General features: G+C 38.1%; 1 protein-coding gene across 3 annotated transcripts; it reads right to left on the bottom strand.

Annotated features, from left to right (window-relative positions):
* Positions 1–608: 608 nt before the first annotated feature.
* ANKRD46 (ankyrin repeat domain 46) lies at positions 609–21,376 on the bottom strand. 3 transcript variants are annotated; one of them, XM_057366279.1, is made up of 5 exons: positions 21,312–21,334; positions 16,763–17,042; positions 8,264–8,606; positions 6,826–6,984; positions 609–2,806 (listed from the first exon to the last, which is right to left on the bottom strand). In XM_057366279.1, the coding sequence occupies exons 2-5, from the start codon at positions 16,776–16,778 to the stop codon at positions 2,590–2,592; spliced, it is 735 nt and encodes a 244-aa protein (XP_057222262.1). In that variant the 5' UTR covers positions 16,779–17,042; positions 21,312–21,334; the 3' UTR covers positions 609–2,589. The 3 variants fall into 3 exon arrangements, with proteins under 3 accessions (XP_057222262.1, XP_057222264.1, XP_057222265.1); XM_057366281.1 differs by lacking the exon at positions 16,763–17,042 and having other exon boundaries at positions 21,312–21,376; XM_057366282.1 differs by lacking the exons at positions 16,763–17,042; positions 21,312–21,334 and adding an exon at positions 21,036–21,203.
* Positions 21,377–21,995: the final 619 nt, after the last annotated feature.

Genomic DNA, 21,995 nt, shown 5'->3' on the forward strand with positions numbered 1-21,995 from the left:
ACCAAGACATCACTGCAATAATAAATGAAAGAAMTCTTATTTACCTACAGATAATCCAGGATCTATAAAAGTCTTTATACTGAAATAGCAAAACCCCCTATGACAAGTAAGCTAAAGTTAGGAGGTAAATTCATTCTTTGGAAGCAACCTTTGAAAAGGAAGACATTAGCGTTTGTAGATACACTGAAAGGCACRGCAGTACTTTTTCAATAACAGAAGTATATACAGGACAAACTTCACTTTTATCAGACATTTATCAYGTCCTTATTCCAAGGTGCAGCAGTCATTGCACAGGGAAGTTCAAACAGTGCTTTGGATTTCTTTCAGGCTTAAAACTGAAATGTCTTAATTTGAAACACACAATTTTTCCAACCTTTTCAATGTGCAGCTCCTGCATGTGTGCTTATGTATGCAGTGATATAGGAAAGGCTACTTAAGGCTCAAGATTGGTTTTCTTGGTTATGTTTTGTACCCCCTCGTAGGTAATCTTAAATTGTGAGGGGCCTCCAGATCACATGTTCAATACCTGAAGGCTCAAGGAAGAGAGACAACCAGACAGCAATTTTAATTCAGCAACAATACTGAAAATAAACCAGGCAAATTTAATGAAACTGTGCTCTAAAACCTCATTTATAGCAACTGCATGGTTGCCATTTCTCGTGTAGGGAACCTCCCCATTTCTGAAATACTCAGGATCAATGCACAACAAACTCAGTAAAATGGGGTAGCATTGTTACTGCTGCACTAATGTAATAATAAACCAAAACATATTTACTACATGTATTTATTTGCGGCATTCATCCATTCTGAGAACACAACTACAAATTATGCAGATAATACATACTGAAAGACAACGTCATCAGTCATAATGCATTGTATTAACAGAAATTTACATTTAGTTGTCTAAATAAGTACTTCAGGTATATAATGAGTTTACATTTATCTGTTCATGAACAATGGTACCATAATTGAAATATTCAGAAGAGGACTATGCTCTCATTTGGGTTTTTTTTTTTTTGATGTTTTCTTTTCTGCAGCATTGTGCAGCTAAAAAAGTACTTTGTCATTTAACTTAGGAACTGAGACCAAGATTTATTCAGATGCAATTTAAAATGGTGCAGAGCTCCAGCGAAAACCCATGTCRCACATCAAAACAAAGACAACAATCCCCTTCATTCAAACTAATAAACAAAAAGGAAAAATATATACAATACCAGAACAGAACAATGTAGATTACTTCTAGCAGTACTTATTACATGTAAAGTAAATGTTTTATGTTATTTAGCAACAACTTAGAAATGGCTAATTAAAAAAAAATAAAAATTGATTCCTTAGTCTCACAGAATGCATTTTGTTKGGGATTTTCAAGGCAATGGCAACAAAGAGACTTAGATGTCTAATCAGCATGGGGAGAGAGAATCCACTTTCTTTGAAAACCTCCAACTTACTATGCAATACTTTTCTAGCCTTCATAAAGGAATAGCTAATGGATTCATATACCTAGGTTATTTACAACAAAGGGTTTCACAGCAAAGTACAGAATGGATCTAATTTCATACAATGTTCCTATATATTAGTATTTTAAATACCTTTATTCTGTATACTCAGAAAATAATTCATAAGCATSTAGGTTTTGTCTGAAAACAACTGAAATGGAAAACAATTGTAGAAAGGAATTCTATTCAATCAAGTTGTCTCCACAAACATTAAAACAACACAATTATATGGTTTAGTCTGATCCATACAGGAGGGAGAAAAAGTTATCCTTCATGACACATTTCAGAATGGCTTCACAGAATTATTATATACATGGCAGAACACCTAAATCACTTTGTAATTACCCTTAAAAAGACAGGTTTGTTTAGCAACATTTCAACAAAAATGCAACATTTTCATCCCAAGGCTTCTTCCAAAGCACAACAGTTTTGTTCTACAAAATTTACTTCAGGCAGGTATTAACACATTAAATTCATCTGGGAAGGACATACTACATTAACCTAATAAATAAAGGAGTGATCTATACATCAGAGACACAGCCAAACTTAAACTATTTCTCATTCTTTTTTAAACTAGCAGATACAAAACTATGGAGAGGCATTAAAATAACTATGGAGACGCAGCTTATTACTGTCTGTATATCAGAATGTGTCATTACTTTATTTAGATTTCTTGAGGAGAACTTTTAAAAGAGTATTTTTCTTGCAATTGAAGCACATACAAAAAAATCCAACAACAGATTTACCTCTCTTCATAGGAAAAATAAACCAAATTTGCTCCTGTACTAGAATATATTTTTCATATGTAGGAATTTGATTCATAATGAAAGGCCTTTTCTAATCACAATATTTTATCAGAGAGGATTAYCTTCACATCTTGCTTGCAAGTCAAAGTAAGTCAGAGGTAGCTTAGGAATGCTTTAGAATTTAGTGTTTTACTTGAAATTAATTAATCCCTCTCTCAAAGGGGTTAGTAGTAAGTAMAAAAGGCAAACAGTATATACATCTGCCACTGTCTGCACCAAGAGAATAATTTGAAGAAGCTCCAAATAAGATTAGAACAGGGAAAAGGACAGTGTACTTTGCATTTGCTTCAGTGCACCAGTTCAGGCTGGTTTTCTACAAAAGGAAGCACCCCACTAACATAATACGCTATTCCAAGGGACAGAAGAGCGATGACAATGATGAGGAGCAGCACCCTCCAGAAGCCCAGGTCTTCCACAAACTCTTGCCATGTCGTGCGGAAACTGGAAAGAACTCCTTCACCTTGCTGTAGGTTTGGATTAAGAAGGGAATGGCTTTCCATTGCACTACAAAGGATTAAAGTTAAAAATACATCAGAGCAAAAGAATGCACCTTTAAGTATGACAGTAATCCTACTACGGGCAACTGAAACATTCTAAATTAAAAATTAAACCTACATACTGATTTATAGCATTGATTCTSCTAAATCAAGACAAATCAGATCAGGAAAACATTTATTTTAGCAGAAAAGATTTTTTTAACCTGTGCAAAGAGAATTATATTTGTATATGTACAACTGCACTGAATTTTCAGGCCTGCCACCTAGAAGCCTTCAAAGGTCAGTCCCCATAATTCCTACTAAATATGGCTTAGCAAAATATAATGAAGCATAAGTTAAGACTGCAAGTGGCACACATTATTTGTTAATAAAAYAAATTATGACTAAAAAGAAACTCCGATGAATAAAATGAAACCTTTAACCAAAATATTGATTTAGATGCTGAATGCTGCAGTAAACTTTACTACTCTCCTGGATGTCTTTGTTACATACYTCTTCTTTAGCAYTTAAAAAAAATCACAGAAAACAGTAAATTTGGATAACAAGAAGTTCRGAAACTTTTTGAATAAGTTGACATTGCTGGGTTTTCTACCATATGTTGTTCAGCAACTGCTTTGATGCTTTAACATTCCACTACCAATCTATCAGGCCCCTTTAAATTTTCAGACTATAAATTAGGGACTGGAATTGTTCTCACTTTTAAATGAAAAACAAATACAAAATCAGAGTGAGGCAGTCTTCTTGACAATGGATCACCTTCAGAAAAGATGTAAGTTGTCTCAAAACACTGCATGGCTTCTCRTGTAATTCTCCCAATTTTGCTAGTTTCACAATTGTAACAGGAAGCTCTGTTGCTTATGAAAAACCTCACGAAGAATAGGAAAGCTTTCTCACAGTTTGATTTTACTTAAAATTTTGGCCMTCTGCAGAGTCTCACTACTTCCTACTTGAGTGAAATTACATACCTGGGTATTTACAGGATCAGGCCTTGACAACCACAGAAAAGAAATGGTAGAATCAACCATATACACAATGATGTTAATAGCAGAATGTACRTAGGGAGAAAAAAATCTTTTTTCCTCCCTTTTAACTGCTTTCAATTACCATATTCCTAGATATTTCTGATAGGACTAATAATAACAACAAAAAAAATCAGGGGAAAGTAATTTCCAAGTCAAAACTAACTGCAGAAATGCTGTAGTTCTTTGTGACAGAAATAAATGGACAAATGATGGTTACCAGAAAAAAGTMTCATTCATGAATCTCTCTTCTAAGATTACACCATGGGAAAACTTCACACTATTTATACAGTATTTTTCTCAGGAAGTACAACCATTGAAGAACAATTAGCCTAAACTCCCACAGATTGCTCAAGTATTGCAGCATCATGCGCACAAGATTTCAGGAATTGCCTATTAAACAGCCTGTATTTTTGTTAAATATTCACCATGCTGTAAAACTATTTTAGCTTGCCCATAACTGCAGGATTTAGTCATCTTTCTTGCTTATTATGATTTCCCAAGCAAAACAAAAGGTTTAATAAAAAACAGCCCTTTGTGTAGAATAGAACTTCTTATTCAGTAAGTACTAACTAGTTAATACCTAACCACAGAGAGGTTAAATAAAGGTGCAAYGCAATTTAAGTGAAAAGATCACATGCTTGCTCATTAAAAAGGGTACATAGAAACATTTTTCTATTCTATATTATGACCCAATTAATAACAATGTTATTCAAGATATTTTTTCTAAATTAATTTCTGTTACAGATGTATAAGGACTGATAATGCAGCAACATATCCTCAGAAGAATTTGTGCCAYACAGCTCACACAGATGTTCTCCTGTGTCCAAGAGAAGGTGGGAGTTCACATTTGGACATGCTTGTGGCACAGCCACAGGTCCTGCTGGGCTGTGCAGATGGACAGATGTCTGTGTGAGAGAGGGACAGAACGAGCTCTGCTCCTGGCAGCAGGGCTGCCCCTCACCAGGAAGAAGGCAAAGCAAGCAAAAATAAATTTGACTTGGGAACAGAGCTCTGGCCTCTGCTTCCAGTGCAACAGCAAMTGCATGTAAAAAGGAGCAGAAAACTGAAGTCAGAGACTGTTTTYAGAGACTGTTTCTAGAACGAGCATTATTTCTCCACAGGTTCATATATAATGTAAGAGTTCAGAGGGCAGAGGACAGAGGACATAAATCTAAGTGTCTCTAAAACGTGAAAATAATACTAAGAGGGAGAAGTGAAACTGTGGAGGTCTGAAAAGCCAACTGGTAAAAAGACATTATTTATTTACAAAGCAAACAGCACACAAACTCATTTGMTTTGGCTCCTGTAGGCATCTGCTATTTGTTACTTTAAAAATAATGTATTTCAGACATTTTAAACACATTCCCAAAGAAGCTGGGTAGTGCACTGTTTATGTCTCTGTGCCTGTCCCCAAGGAGAGTTGCTGACTTCCTGGCCAAAGCAAACAATATAACATTTATGAAGGTCAAATAACAGAAAGGAAGCTATGTTCGTTAAAGSGACACCATCAAATCAAAAACCAGAATTTAAATGGGGATGAGCTGTTGGTCCATATGTTTAAACAAAATCAGCCTAAGTGCATTTCTGTGTGTCTGAAACTTTCAAAAAACATTAGTAAAGTCAGAAAGGTAATATGCACTAATTCCTATAATTTATAACCACATAATTTAGAAAATAAAATTAATTTTCTGTTTCAGGGCTTAAAACAGTCTCTCTGTCAGGTAGGATCACCTGATGTATAAGAAAGAACTTCATGCTTGCTCCTTGGGAGTATTGGGCATTATTTCTGCAGTTTAGTTGGTTTCACCTYTTCTGTTTACTCAGCTTAAATCTAACTCCATTTATACAGCTGCTTTTCTGYTTAGAGTACAAAATGTCTACATTTTGACACAAACTGAACAGCAGTTACATGACAAAAGTCCCTGTGTTTTGTGATATAATGTTCCAGTAGTCATAGTTCATGGTCATCATTAGACAATATTAAAAAAGCCACAAGTCTTTGGAATGGGGGTAAACAGCATACTAAGACATTCTTGAAAACAGGAGTAGCCATTGCTTTACACAACAGGGCTGACACTTTTCTTTATGTAGTGAAAATACCTTGTTTCGTGCTTTGTAGGACTTCACTACATTTTTCAGGGTAKCATTAACTCCTCTAACTGACTAATGCACGAAGCCTGTTCTCCTATACCTGTTTTCCATGGAGAAGCTTTTATTTTATGGCATACAGCTTTCAGTAATTAAAACTACATTTTGGGCTATGGAATCACAATTTACTCCTACTGATTTCTTCTCCCTTGTAACCCCAGATTTTTGTCTATRCCATCCCAATTTTCCTCAAGATTGCCTGTATCTCACTAACATGCTTATACTTTTCATGCTTATACTTTTTTATTTACGAAAATTCTAAGTAAGCACAGTCCCAGAACCATTCCTTTAGGAATTCATTAGTAACTTCCCTCCAACCTAGTAGTTTCCCTGAAATGGTCAGCAACTTTCTTAAAATCTTCACTTCTCCTTTAACTATCTCTTYAGACACCATGAAATTCTTATTCTCCATCTTTTCCAGGACCAATAATGATAGAAATTTCATATACAGCACCATATAAAATCCTTTATTCAAGTTCAGGCRGATGAAAAGTCTGCTACCTCTTCTTTGCACAGAAAATCAGCTTATCAAAAGGACGTCAGGTTAGCCTGTGATTCTGGCATTTTACATTTCACACTATTTTCTACTTGGCTATGTGATAAGGGGTAAAATATTTATTTTTGTGACTCTGCAATGGAAAATTAAAATCTCAATACCAGAAGTTCTTTTTTTTTTTCCTCACATTTCATCTGTTTAAAGAGGTTTTTATAAAATTTAACACTCAATTTTGATTTTATCTGATACTACCAGGCCAAATTTTGTATTATCTGTTTTAAGGAATAAAAAAGTCAATCACAAAAATCTAACAGCCATAAACATTATTTCTCCTAGTAATTATTTTTGTTTGGTAAATACCTTTCACTTTCAGCCGTTTGCATTGTCTCCAGCTTTGAGTGAGCTCCTCTGTTAAATCCTTTCACTTCTTGCTCCTCTAAAGATTCCAGCAGTCTAATCACATCTTTATTCACACCCCTTCGTTTGGCAAGAACAAGTGGTGTTGCACCTTGGTGGTTGCTAAAACAAGCCCACAAAAACACAAAAGGAAATTTTAATACTGACATTTTGTAACAAGTCAACTCAGCATAAAATATTACAGTTTAGTAAATCCTCAGAACTATTTTCTGTTTTATCAGACAGTAAGTTAGATCTATCCAATCTATCCAAGTTAGAGCACAATTGGCTACAGAAGAAAATCAGTATATTTACACATTACATTGCACAGCTCTTTTTTCCCCCGGAAATAAAATCAAAATTCCTAGGACGCAAATCTAACTGGAATATCTGGGTGTTACAGCAAAAAAAACAAACAGTACATTTATGGCAATGTTCAAGTTTAAGCTTAATTTCGAGAAAGAATTTTGCAATCTGGCTCCTCATAGTTCCTTTTCCATGAGRGTATTAGGACATCAGGCAAAAATGAAATAAAATACAGATGGTCCCTCTGCTGCTATTAAAATAATACTGAATAGGACCAGAGCTGCCTTTGGACCAGGAATTTCCACCAGAGCTGTTTGAAATGAGGGGGAAAAAAATCCCAACMCATAACCCATAAATAATCTGGTCTACCAATAACTAGTTTTGCTGACTTGAAAACATTAATGAGGGACAGGTGAAAAAGGGACAGGATTAAAAAAACTCGAAAGGTTTTGACATTACTCCTGGTTTTTGCACACATTGTGAATATGCAGGAAAGTTCCACAAACAAAGTAATTTAGTACAGGAATGAAACAGCTAGTTATTTTGCAGCTTGAGAGCTTCCATCTGAGCACTGGCATCTGACAGCTGCTGGAAGCCAGAAGGAAAGAATATACAATATTCTGAGTCACAGACTTTGAGGGAGGGCAAAAACACTGAAAGGAAGCATTGTTACCAGACRAGTATGGGAATGAACTGATACACACATATACTGTATTTTCTTTGTCTTCTAAAGTACAACAATAGAAACTGGGGAAGAGAAAATTCTTTTAAAGTAGTCAATGTGATTTTTTCTTTGGTGCCAACCACCCACACCTGGTTGTCTGGCCAAACCGAGGCAGYAATGTCATCAATGAGGCAGAATTAGATACAGCAGCCCACACCAGCAGCAGCTATTTTCATTTGTTTTACTTGTTGCACAGACTAGCAGAAGTGGCCTCTTACTGTTTTCCTGCCTTTTTTTTTTTAATTAAGTGATATCTTTGTAAAGTGGAATTGAACCAAATACAACATTTCACCACCAGCAGATTTATATGAAAGGCTCTGGTAACAGAAGACTAATGCATTATTAAATTATGTACTGTAAAAAGTGACTTACCAAATATCAATTTTAAGTCCATTAGAAACTAGGAACTGGATGGTATCAACATGCCCACACAGGTGAAGGGCTGTGTTACCCTGGTAATCCGTGGCCAGTAGGTCAGCACCAAATTTATGCAAGAGCTGACAGATGTCTACATTTCCTCTGGCTGCTGCCAGGTGAAGGCCAGTTCGGCCTCGGCTGTCACGAATATTCGGGTCGAAACCACTCTCTAACAGTCGTTTGGAATAGTTAAAATCYCCATCAATACAAGCCTGCAGCAGCGGCACATTTGTCTGGGAGGAGTCGTTTACAAAAACGTAGGACATTGCTCTGATTCTCTCAGGAGGAGGTGACCAATCTGCAAGTAAAAGAGTGAAGAAATGATGGTGAAACCAGGCAAATAACACAATGCAAATAATCATAGACTGCTAGGGTTCCCAAACAAGAATGCAAACTAGCTTACAGGTCAAATCTGAAATCTTACTGTCATACACATTAATTTTGTGCACTGCATTCCCTTCTGCTAATATGGAAAAAACTCACACATCTTAAAAGAGCAGCAAAGCTTTTTTGTCATGACAGAAAACTGGTAAGATCTCTGCCACAAATGCAAGATAGGCGATYAGTTTTCAACCTAGTAGGGAATCACATGTAGTAGTATTGACATTCAAGGGTAAAACAGTATAGATTGGGACAGAAAGGAAGAACCTTTCATAAATGGGGAAACTCTAAACAATTCAGTCCACTGGCACAGTGGATACCAACTGCAGTTTTTACCAGCTATAAGCAAAGCTGCTCCAATGGGATTTTCATCATCTGAATTTGAACCTCAATGCACTAAGTACAATACAGCTAAAAATGCCTGATCAATAAAAATACTAATTTCTTCATTCTGCAAGAAATCTATTTTTCAATAACCTTTGCAGAAGATTATTTTTACAGTGCCAGAGATATACAAACTACAGAACAAACAAGAACAGTAACACAGACCACAGAAAATTAAATATATTAGGTGAAATTGAATTCCAAAAACTGGAAGTGGGTACAAGGAAGACAATGGCAAAATCAAGTACAAAGCTACTGTGGGTTTGACTAAAACCTCAACATGGAGAAACACAAATGTAGTTTCTCTGGTTTAATATGAAATAAAGGATTAAGTCCTTTTCTGTATCAGGATGTAAAAGAGGAAGATAAATGTTTCACCATGGATTACTTGATTYAGAATATTTTATGAWCTATGATTTCAGTTTTGCAGAAGARTATTTTAAGGATGAGTCAAATAATGAAGATATGACAACACTGTGTGCTTACAGGACACTGAAAAGATTACTTGAAAACAATAAGGAAAAAGAGAATAAATTTACCAAGAGAATGGTAATACGGTCATGAGGCWATTGCAAGGAGCAATGAAAACATCTAGAGGACTAGACAACAATCCTCTCTTTGCACTGCCTCAGAGAGGAGGCAACAAGGAAAAAAGAAACATATAAACAAGTAAAAACCCTTAGTAGCAATCTCAATAGAGACATGACAAAGTTCAAGTGACAGGAGRGAAAAGCGATTTTACTAGATAAGCTTTGAATAGAGAGTGAACTGAAACTTCACTTGAAGCAGTATTTTTCAGTTGCCCAGGGTTTCTATTCTGGGCTTATGGTATAGCAGTGCTCTGATTAACTATCTGAACCTCTTATTAAAACTGCTATACACAGCTTAAAATTTTCTCATCTATATAAGGTAWCCTTCCACACCAGTGCACTCATTCAGCCAGGAGAATGGAAACATGGCCAGTAGCCAAAGAATTCAATTTAAAACCTCTCCTTTTTAGAGAGGTCGTAATGTCTATATTTTATAGCTCTTCCCCTATATTTTAGATCAAATTCAAGATCAAAGTACCGACAGAAGTAATTTCAAAATGTTTACACACTGGTCTGAATAACAGCTGTAGCACTGGGGGCTAATGAGATTAGTAAATTATATTTAAACTTCACTAGGTTGTGTTTCCTATCTGGACAAATTCTGCTACATGCATYAACASTGTCWAGCTCCCCAGTGCAGGAATGCACAACCTTTTCTTTATTGGATGCTGAAGAGAAAGAGATGGAAATAAATTCTAYGTCCTGCTATCTGTATAAGGAATGATTTTAAGCAGAGTACATTCCTCTAGGCTGCAAGTATGTTTTAAAGCACATGATAGCACATCACTGGCTCAGGAACCCTTTTCCACAATCACCTCCAATAGCAAGTGGCCAGTTCACACTATCAAGCTGCACAACTGGTGTCATTTAGGGCACTAACAGCTTCCTTATAACCCTACACAACAAGAAAGGACAACATAATTACTTGCATTTTCAATTAATATGTTACAACCCCCCGGCTGSTACAAAGCTAGAAATCCAAGCTGACAGCAATTTCAATTTTCTTGCTGATTTTCCATCCAAATCATGAATGACACCAGAATTCTTCCACTCTGCTCGTCCAATCTTCGCTGAGAAAAATAATGGGCCCAGTTGCTCTGCGATGTGATTGTGACCTTTATATTCTGCACTAAATCTTCCCTAAAGCAAGACCATAAATCATTTTAAAACCTCCAATTATCAGCCATAGTAGCAGCATATCAATAGCACAAACCACAAACAGTACTTGACAAAAAGATTGTGATTTGCTTGTAAAATGATTCTTGAGTGTTTAAACCTGCTTAATAAAACAAGACCTAACATAAATCAACACAAGAATATTATACTGGAAGAGATTTCAGCTATTTGAGAAACAGCATGGCATGCTCTGTTAAATGTAAGCTCAGGTTTGTATTTTCATACCAGACGTGTATGTCTGGTAAAGCCTTACAGAAYTCCCCAACTGTGACGAAACATTAGCTAATATACCAAGAAAAAAAAGTCACCTCCTTATCTTCTCAGAAAAGGAACCACTAAGTCTAGCAGTTAACAAAAAGTGTAACTGGAAGTAATTCTGATTCAGAATTTATTAACACTACAGTTCTCTAGAATTGATCACTGGTGTGTGGAGGACTAAAGTAAAAGGTTAGTATTTCACAGTAAGAAAGACAAAGACGAAGCAAATCCTTATTCCCAATAGTTGAAGATTGTGCACTAAGCAAATGCATTCACAAAAAAAAAAAAATCTGGACCATCTGGTTTGATTTATCTTYGTGATTAAAAATATTTTTTCTACAAACACAATTCTATTTCACATATGGCCACCTAACCTATGCCAAATACAAGCTGCATACAAAGCTGAACTATGCACCATCTTTAAAATGTCAGTCCCCAAACAACATGTTCTTGCCTCAAATTTAACCTAATTTAGCAAAATTTCCTAACAAAACTCATAAAAAAATTGCAAATCAACTTAGGTATTTTTGATTAATGGTGGTTACATTTCTGTCCACAGTAACAAAAAGCTTATTGCTGCAACACCTATCTAATACAACAGATTTAGGAAAAAAAATTAGAAACGAAGTCGCATTGACCACTCTCGTTAAATTGCTTCTGAAAGGTGAATCAGCCAACAGCTCTGAACCTATAAGCTRGTTCACTACCAGTAAGGGCTGATTTCATAGGCACCAATTAGGACAAACGGATGTGCAATAGCAAGAAGAAGCCAAATACTGAAAAATGACCATTCTGAACATCCCTAAGAATTACTACTACTTCTAGTTAAATAAATCTAATTTTTTAAGACTGAAGTAAACAACTGCTTGTAAAAATGCATCACTGTTTACTGAAAATGTATCTGTTAAATAATATTTTTGTTTCAAAAAAAGTTTTGCATTTAATAACTTGGTACTTTAACAGAAAGTAAGTTTTGTGAAAACAAGTAAATTCAAAGACATCCTCCCAAGTTAGAAAATTCCCATTAGAAAGGCATAATATAAGAATACATTCTCCCTAAATTTATACATTTATATAGCCTCAACACAATATACTTTTTAATTAATAGTTTTCAGAAATCATGCTGTAAGCCTCTTCAATGACACGTGGGCTAGTACAGGATAGGAAAATTTTAGCAAGCTATTTTGTTTTCAAAATGAATACTCAAACTAAGTGATTCTGTTAAAGTGATTTACTATATTTAATAGGAATCAGTTGTTTCTTACTATRCCATGTACAATGGTAACTCAGTGTCACACACTGATCTGTTTAAGGATGTGCTCTTGCCTGCAGAAGCCAGGAGTGATCTTGAAAAATTCAAACTACAGAGGTAAATGTCACTTCTTCTTCTGTCACTTCTTAAACTAGTCCTCAAATTTATGTTAACTTTGCACAGTTTCATTTTACAGAAATATGTGCTTCTGTCTCTGCTTTCTCATTAAGTTCAACAGCTACCAAACAGCCCCAAGAACAGGACAGAATGGCTCCACATGAGACACACTCATGGGACTCATCTCTCCACTACAAAAGTATTAATGAACCTGCCAAACTGTGATTAATCCCTCAATCACTGCTCCTTAGGATAGACCAGTTCTGCAAAACTACAGTAGTTCCCAGTACATTCAGGAAAACTGAAGTAGTTGTCCCTATTTTAAAACAACATGTCAGGACAACAGAACAGTATCAGATTGCTCAATCCCTGAGATTTCTCAAYATTAATACACACTTTGACATCTAGAACCTAGGCATCAGTAAGATTACCACTAGGGAAACTGCCACCACCAAGAAACGGAAACTAAAACAAAACCAAGAAAAAGCAACCTCCTGTGCCAGCAACACATGACATGCATTATTTGCAAAATTTGCATTTGTCAACTCCCTTGTGGTAAAYGGCATCCTCTTTCTGTAATGCACTTCGAAAGCACTTCATTGGCAGTGGCTTGCAGAGTTCCTCCTCTTCATTATTTAAGTGAATGAAAAACATTCCAGTAATGCGCTTAAAATGCTGAGGGAGAAATTCCTTGCTAAATTTTCATGCACACACGTACTTATGTGTAAGTTACCAAGAAGTCATTTAACTGAATAAATATTATATTTAGTAAAAAAAATGATGTGAARTTACTTCCATTTAGAAGAGAACCCCATTATGTACATCAAAATCCATTTAGAGTCCTGTATTTTCTATTAGAAACCCTTATCTTTTCAGTACAACTGGAACATAGTTTTATGGCTCCACTAATATGTAACTGCTGGTAAAAGCAGCACCTCAGATTAATTACAGCATGATGCCTGTTTTATATACCACTATATTTTACAGCATTGCCCTTTCTAATTTTAGTAATTTTTTCAACAGCTCCTGGATTTGAGGTATCACAGCAGGTTTGTAACACCTACATCCCCTCTCATGTCCTTAGTCAGCCATATGGGTAGGTGATAGAGTAACATTATTTATGCCATTTGTTTTCACATTCCCATTCCCTTATGCAGACATACAGGTGGGTTCTCCTAATGTCCAGATCATCCCATAAGTAGAAACTCTGGGGTGCTGCATATACAAAATGCTTTACAGAAAGGTTTTAACAACTATTGCTGCTCTTATGGATSAGCAGATGACGGCATTGGGAAACGGGGAGCTTTGCTCATCACAGCCAGTATGTCAGCATTTCAAGATTAAAAATATAAAAGGCTTCAAATGCCAATCATGGGTTGCAGAATGCTTCCCCAGCTAAAACAGTGCAAGTACTTAAGTACACAAAACAAGCGAACAATAAGAAAGACATAATTCTTTTAAAACATCTTTATCAACAACCAGATTCACAAACATTTTATCCCTGCTAAACTTAACTGGCAGCTCAGTTGCATTACGTTTCAGTCCATTAAACTGCTATCAAAAATACAGCTAGATATTTTTGAACATTGCTTATTTTTCATCTTCTGCACAAGAATTATTTGGGAAAAAAAGGCAATTTACAGATTTCTTCAAATCATCTGTAACTTCAATTCCCCAGAAATGGCTCAGTTAAACCAGTATATAACTGCAGTACTTCTCAAATCATTGTGGCCAGTTTGAACACATCTGATTTTACAGAAAGTTATTGAATCACATTGGTCATAATTACCAACCTCTTCACAAACCTTTATTCAAAATCCTTTTTTTGTCTCTGTTGGGAACATGTACGGTGTATGCTGGTCAAGAAAATATAAAAGGTTACTACATATTGTTTAGTTGTTGGTTTATTTATCTGGCTTTTAACAGAGTAGAGAGAATTTTTCCCACTCTTAATTGTTTGTGTTTCAACTTGGTGCAGACTCGGAGCAGTCTTCTGGAAAGGAAGACAMCAGTGACAGAGGAACAAGGCACGGTTCCGGCTGGCCACAGGCTGCCAAGGCAGGAAGAGCACTGGCGCCTGGATGGACACTGCCACCACGTGGACAGATAAATTCCTGGCGACGCACAGAAGGGAGGGACGCACAGAACAGTGTTTGAGCTGGGAAGGACCTTAAAAGGTCATCTGGTCCAATCCCCCCTGCCATGAGCAGGGACATCTTAGACAACATTAGACCACGYTGCTCAAAGCCCCATCCAGCCTGGCTTTGAACACTTCCAGCGATGGGGCATCCACGGCTTCTCCAGGCAATCTGCTCCAGTTTTTCTTCACCCTCACAGGAATTTCACCCTTATATCCAACCTAAATCTGCCCTCTGTCAGCTTAAAGCCATTCCCCTTGTCCTATCATTTCATACCCTTGTAAAAAACCCCCTTCCAGCTTTCTTGTAAGTTCCCTTTAAGTACTGGTGTTGTGTGTAAGCCTGGATCACACAGACCACTTTTTCTGCATTTGTGGAGTTCTCTATTTTCMTGGGAAGGAAATCATGAAAGGTCTGAAAATAAGATTTTATAAAACTTGATTAAAGTATTCTGAAATACAAACTGCTGTTTCTTTGCATATAAACAGCATTCTCATTTAAGCTCCAATCCTCTATTAGTGAAATGAGGACTTTGGTATGTTGCTTGAGTTCTGAAGACAAAGGTATTTAATTTTAAAATGTATGTATTTATGCCTGTTTCTTAAAAACACCCAAAATTAAATCCAAAACACACTCCCCCCCCAAAAAAGCCCAGTCCTTACCTAGAAGAATAGTAGTCTGAGATGACACATTTACTACAACAGGGTAAAACTTTTTGTGACCAGCAGGAATCACCAGAAATCAGAACTTAGTAAGAGCAATAAAGCAAAGAACCTGTCACCAAATGACTCACTATTATATAGTTCATATTTTCTCACTTTTTTTCCTTATAATGTATGTAATAGCTTATATGGTCTTAGTCATATATAACCTTAATGACATGGCCTTAGTGTACAACATCAAATCCAGTTTAGTGCCTAGTGAACAGATGCAGATCACTTTTAAAAGCAGATGTCTTCTAAATTTGTAAATCATTTATATGACTTGTATAATTGTATGCTTSAATTTACCTTTGAAAAAATATAGTGTTCTGCTTGTTCATTGAAGTCATTATTTTATACCAACAATGTATTTATATCAATATACTGATCATGATAAGACTATTAACACTGTCAAATATGCAACCCTCAGTATAATTGCTGGATACACATATTTCTGCTCAGAATTCTCATGTTCACACAGTCAATCATTAACCCAGTTTATCAAAGACAAATAGTAAATTGATATATTTACTCCATCAAAGATTCTAAATATCTATCAACACAGCATGACTTTAAAAACAGAATTGTATCATGGTGGATCATGTTATGTGACACAGTAAGATGACATGGTAAGACTATTAAGGCTGTATTTCTAATTAATATATACATATGATACTGCTTTTGCATAAATAGTTACTTCATCAYGAAAAAAGTTTTCCATGTAGGCAAACATGTAGTTCACAGTCTGCCCAACTGTGTCTTAAGGGACTGAAGAGAGTAAACCAGCAGCCTAAGTGTTCCCAGGAYAACAGGCAAATCTGAGGAATATCAGGGAGACCAGCCTCAAGATCCTGATCTGCACAGAGGCTGGAACTGACCAAAAATGCAATGAAAGATGATTGAAAAGAACCTGAGAGCAAAGTAGCTCAACTGATTTTTACCAATTGCATCAATATATCCTGCTGAGCCTAGAAACAAAAGGCATCATATATACAGAGGAAACTTCTACCTTTAGGTAATTTAGTAAGTACCAGTAACTCATCTGTAAAAGACTCAATATCCAACATGAAACCTGGTGTATAGTCAATGAACAGCAATACCAGTGTTTCTTTAAAGAGGTTTGACAAGTTCTATTTGAGGAAGGATGAAAAGAAACTGTAAAAAAAGTCTAYGTCAATTATTACTTTGTGAATAAGAAACCAAGGTAACAGCATCCAYAGCAGATGACAGCAAAGGTCCATTTAGGCCTAGTATAATTTTTCAAATGGTGGCCAAAAGCAAAGGCCAGAAAGAACACAAAATAGGGCAAATATACATAATACTGCTTTTTCTATTCAAAATGGATGTGTTTCTGCATATTTGGCTCTGCCTCCACCTCTGAATCTGCTCTTTGTCCTCTTAAACACAAATGCTTCTAATACCCACAACATACTCTGCAAGTTCCGCAATTCAGTTACCTATGAAGAACAACATCTTTTCTCTTGCTGAATCAGGGGCTTGGTAAATTCCCTTGTGGACTCCTAGCTCTCCTGTGGAAAGAACAGTGCATCTCTGCCCTTTCTSTTACTGTCACCCATGATTCTACAGGCCTTCATCACAGCGTCCTCAGACATCACTTTCCAGGATGAATTCTSAAGTCCAGCTTTCTTGGTCATTCCTCATTTGGAAGGGGTAAAGTGTCTATGACCATTCCTGTTTTGCTTCTCCGAATCTCACTCATTTCTACTGTTTGCTGAGCTGGGAGACAGAGCAGGGGTGAATCAATCAGGGTGTTTGGGATGAACCATGGATTAACAYAGTGGCATGACAAAATTCTTTGCTTTGCTCTTTACTTGTTTCTCAGTGGTATTCACTGTTTTTTTTTTACCTTTTTCACTGCTGCTTGACACTATTGTTACATTTTCATGGAACCATTCATTATAACTACAAAATACTGCTCATTGCTGAGAGCCCGGTATTTCTTATGGGAATTTAGCATTCCATTCTCCTTACACTATCTGAAGCCCTCTACCTACAAGGAACTCATGCCAGTATGTTGCAATAATCCAGTTACTCAGTTTTACAGGGTTCTTCTGCAGCATTTCATAGCTGACTCTGTCTTGCCATATCCTGGCAAACACTATCACCATGTTGCTCACTGCTTTTTCTAGGCTGTTCAYGCAAATTCCAGCAGTTCAGAACCCAGAACTGAACCATGCAGAACTAAAATTATTCCAAATTGTTCCACATAAATTCACTAAAACTGCWGTCTTGGATCAGACTGATCCCACCGACCCGGCGCTCTGCTTTCAGCAGTGGCTATCAGCGATCCTTCTTTGGGAGAGCACACGAGCCTGGCTGCTTTCTGCAGTCCGTTCTACACACAAACACTCCAGCAGTCACTACACATGGACCTCCCTGAGCAGCCCTTTTAGCAGCCCCTCAACAGATCACTTTCTAATTTCTTCCTGAACCTGCACACACTGCCACCACAGCCGCCCCTGTCATCCTTCCCTATATCCATTTGAAACCACACTCCCAACAGCCYCAGCAAACAACTCCCATTTCAGCGCCTCAAGATTGGATGAATAATTCTTATTTTATTCACCACTTTCATTTCATGAGTCTTAGTCATGCCCCAGCAATCTTCTCTATGAATACCCTAACTTTCTAGTCTCTCCTCTTAAGGAAGCTGATCCCCTTGCACCTTTCAGTTGCTCTTCCTTATCCCACTGTACCCATCTTCTGATGCAGAGACCAGAAGCACACACACTACCCCAGATGTGGGTGCACCAGCTGCAGCAGCACAATGGTACCCTCTGTCTTCTCACGGCCTCTCTGAGGACAGTCACGGTTTTCCTGCCTCTCTGGCTGCCATGGTACACTGAGCTTAAGTTTCCAGGGAACATTGAATGGTAACTACAAGCACTTTTTCTTGAGTGGTAGCTGCCAGTTGTTCAGCTCAGGACCATATGAACATGGTTTATCCTGCCCAAGATACCATCTTACTGAAGCTCATGTGCCATATTTTTGCCTATTTTTTTTGCCAATTTCTTTTTGCCTTCTTTAAAATTTTTCAAGCCGAACACTTCTTCATGTAAGAAACTTCTTTGATGCTCTAATTATCCAGTCTCCTCAAAAGCCTCTGGCACAGTACCTTGTTTTAATGCTCCCCGAAAATCTACACCACCTGTATCTACAACCCTACTCAGTAATGCTGAGTAAAAGCTGATGAGCCTTGCATGTAGCAAACCTCTGAAGTTGTACGCAATCTCAGGCAGAACCAGTCCCCTAAGATACTAACACATAACACAAACAGGCATTTGCTTCTCTGGATAACAAACACTGAGGTGCAGACAGACAAGCATTTTACACCATCCATGGGAAGCCCATACACCAGAAGCCTTTCCTGAAATGTGCTGCTGCCTTTTTTCTGTCACCAGTTACTGTTGCTGATGAGAGCCTCTAAGAGGTCTTGAGCATGCTGAACAATATGACCCCATTGATGAGGGTTACAGGATTTATGCCTTTGAGTTTATGTTATAAAATTCAGCTGATGTAGCTGCACTGCTCAGATGTGAGAAATTTGCTGAGTGACAACACTGGTGTTTAAGCAGCTCAGTTCCACTCAGCCAACTGAATTTTTTTTTAATAAAGTAAAAGAAACAATGTCACTTGGAAAAGTGGCCTTGATATATGAATGAAAGCCAGAATCTGAGTACAGACACTGGTGCAGTGGAGGACTGCACAAGATAAAATATTTTTTTTCACATATTTCGTAAGTATCATCTTTAAATAGTGAAGCACACCCCAACAAAACTGACCATCTCAGTATTCGTGCTCTTGACTTAAAAATACAATAAACATTCACAGTGAAAATTTGATGGAACAAGCTCATGCACTAAAGACAGGCCTGTCACCTATTCTAACAACATTCTAGGAATGATCTCTGCAGAAAGCTCAATGCATCAGGGATCATGCATTTCACATAATATGTATAAACCAGAATCTTCTAAAATATCTTATGTGCTTATTAAYTGATTGGTCTGGAAATGGAACATCCACAAATTGAGATCATGTTGGAAGATATTAACTGACAGACTGATCAAAAGGAAACAGTGGCAGCCCTCAAAATTCCAGCATACYCAAATCCCTAGAAGAGCCTCTAGTAGTAGTTTTTCACTCCTTGGACAACCAGGTATTTCAGGTCCTGAGCTGCAGAGGAGGACTTCAAGACCATGTGTGTTCAAACATTAAGTTCAAAACAATGTRATGTAATGCAGTTAAAGCACTGCTTCAAATCCCTCACTCTTGCTGGTAAGACAACTCTGACTTAGGAATACCAAAATCTACTGAGGGGAAATGTGTCACTGCTTATAGAACAGAAATGATTTTAAGTTCCCTCTTGCAGAGGCAAACTCACACTGCTCTGGTAAGAAGACAGAAGATGCACATACTGCACTTCAGCCTTCAATGCCTCTTGGCTCACTCTTCACACCTTCTCTTAAACTCAAAAGAGAGCTATTAGCCAGTATTATTTTCTGATTATCACCAACCCCACTATTCAGACTGCAAACATCACTATAAATATTTTTCTTCTAAAAAACAATTTAACAAGTTCTTGCTAATAATCTATTTCACAAATGAACAAAAAAGAAAAACTGATCTGTAGTCTACAGGTAACACTAAGCTTAAGCCTCTGCTGCAGCAAACAAAAGCATTACTTTTACAAACCAGTCACATTCCATCTAAAAAGTGTTCAGCTTTTGCTCTTCCTTGACCTTTTGGAAGGCAGGTACTCCAATATCAGTGCTCTCCAATGGCTAGAAATTCTCATATATTATTAATCTTAAATCTGTGTTAAATTATTCATGTATTAACATCATCTTTTAGCTCAATTTATTCCCTTCATGGTGTTTACCTTGATGGTTCAATAGAAAGCAAAGATAAAATTATTGCACAAAATTTTAAAAAGCCAAATGCCTCTCCAACAGACTTTTGATTTCTCTACTTGACCTGAGCAGATCTTCCTCTTTCTGTTCCACTTTCTATTGAGAATGAATACAGTTATACAAAGAATTCCAGAGTTCTGTTCATGGATAACAGTAATTCCTTTMACTGGATCACTGTAGTCAGCAATTACCTCTTCCACAATTCAGTATCTTGTAACTACCAACATTCTTGGGTTTTGTGTTGCTTTCAAGTGGTAGGAATTTCTTCTACAAATTTTTTTTTGCAAGGCTACAACTGTAAACCCTCTTTCTTTAAACTATTATTGCATTTATTTCATACTCTAGTTCTTATGATCACCCAATTCTTTCTGTGTAGTATTATAACCCTTTTCCATATTACCAATGCCTCCCAACCCTTCATCACTACCAAATTAAGACGGTAAAGTCTTAATTGCTACATCAAGAGCTCTATTAAATATTTAATAAGATTGGTCTCAAGTCTAATCTTCAAAGAACTAATTTTATACCCTTTGATACCCARATTTGACGGATTTTCGATTCAATATTATCCACCATATTTTGTCTCTAGTTACTTCCCTATCCTGTCCACAATTCACAYGTTATCCCTACCTTTTCACCACAATAACAACGTGCAGCAGCTTTAGTGTGGTCTAGTAAACAAAAAATAGAACTACTCAATTTCCCTTAAAAACAGTAATCAAAGACAGGTTAAAATAGGTATTTCAGTTTCAGTTATGGCGTTTTCTCCTAAAAAGCACATTCACAGCCGCGCACTTACCAACGCCCTGTCAGCAGGGCGGCCGCGTTCCCGTGCCCGTTTCCCTCCCCTCCCTGAAGGCTGGCACTGCTCCCGCTGCTCTCCCACCGAACAGCATCGCAGCGCTCCACCTCTCCTGATCCCGGGCCGGGCTCTGCCCAGGGCCCGTCCCCGGGTCCCTACTCGGGCCCGGCACAGCCCTGGCGACGGTGAAAGCACCCGACCCTGCCCCGCCCTGCCGTGCCCCGCAAGGCCTCCCCCCGTCCCCGCGGGGTCTCGGCCCCGCTCCCGCCGTACCTGCGCGGGGCTCTCAGGGGGCGCGGGGCCGGGCGGAGCGAGCGGCCGAGCGGCGGCTGAGCGCGGGCGCCCCCTCCTGGGCGGAGGCCGCCGCCGCCGGGCGCTCCGTGACCATCCCCCCTCACAGCCGCCCTGGGCCGGCGCACAGGAACGGGACAGAGGCGCTGTGCGGTGCCGGCCCGCCGGGAGGCAGGAATCGGGAATAGTGTGGCCAGGAGGGCCAAGGCAGCGATTGTCGCTCCGTACTCGGCTCTGGTGAGGCCATACTCGCGTTCTGGGCTCAATTCTGGACCCCTCAATACGAGAMGGACGTTGAGGTGCTGGGGCGTGTCCAGARAAGGGCAGTGGAGCTGCTGAAGAGTCTGGAGCACAAGTCCTAGACAAGTCCTATCAGGAGCAGTTSCTGGAGCTGGGGGCGAAGGACCCTCAGGGGTGACCTTATCGCTCTTTATGGCTGCCTGAGAAGAGCTTGTAGCCAGGTGGGGGTCCGGCTCTTTTTTCCAGGCAACAAGCGACAGGACTAGAAACATGGCCCCAGGCTGTGCCAGGGGTGGTTGGGATTGGACATCAGGAGGAATTTCTTCACAGAATGGGGTGATTAGACATTGGAATGAGCTGTCCGGGGAGGCAGGGAGGCCCTGGAGGTGTTTAAGCAAAGACTGGACCACAGTGTAATTGATGGTG

The sequence above is a fragment of the Malurus melanocephalus genome, unplaced genomic scaffold (genome assembly GCF_030028575.1).
Source record: "Malurus melanocephalus ecotype Western Australia unplaced genomic scaffold, MMel_1.1 scaffold_62, whole genome shotgun sequence".
NCBI classification, from domain to species: Eukaryota; Metazoa; Chordata; class Aves; order Passeriformes; family Maluridae; genus Malurus; species Malurus melanocephalus.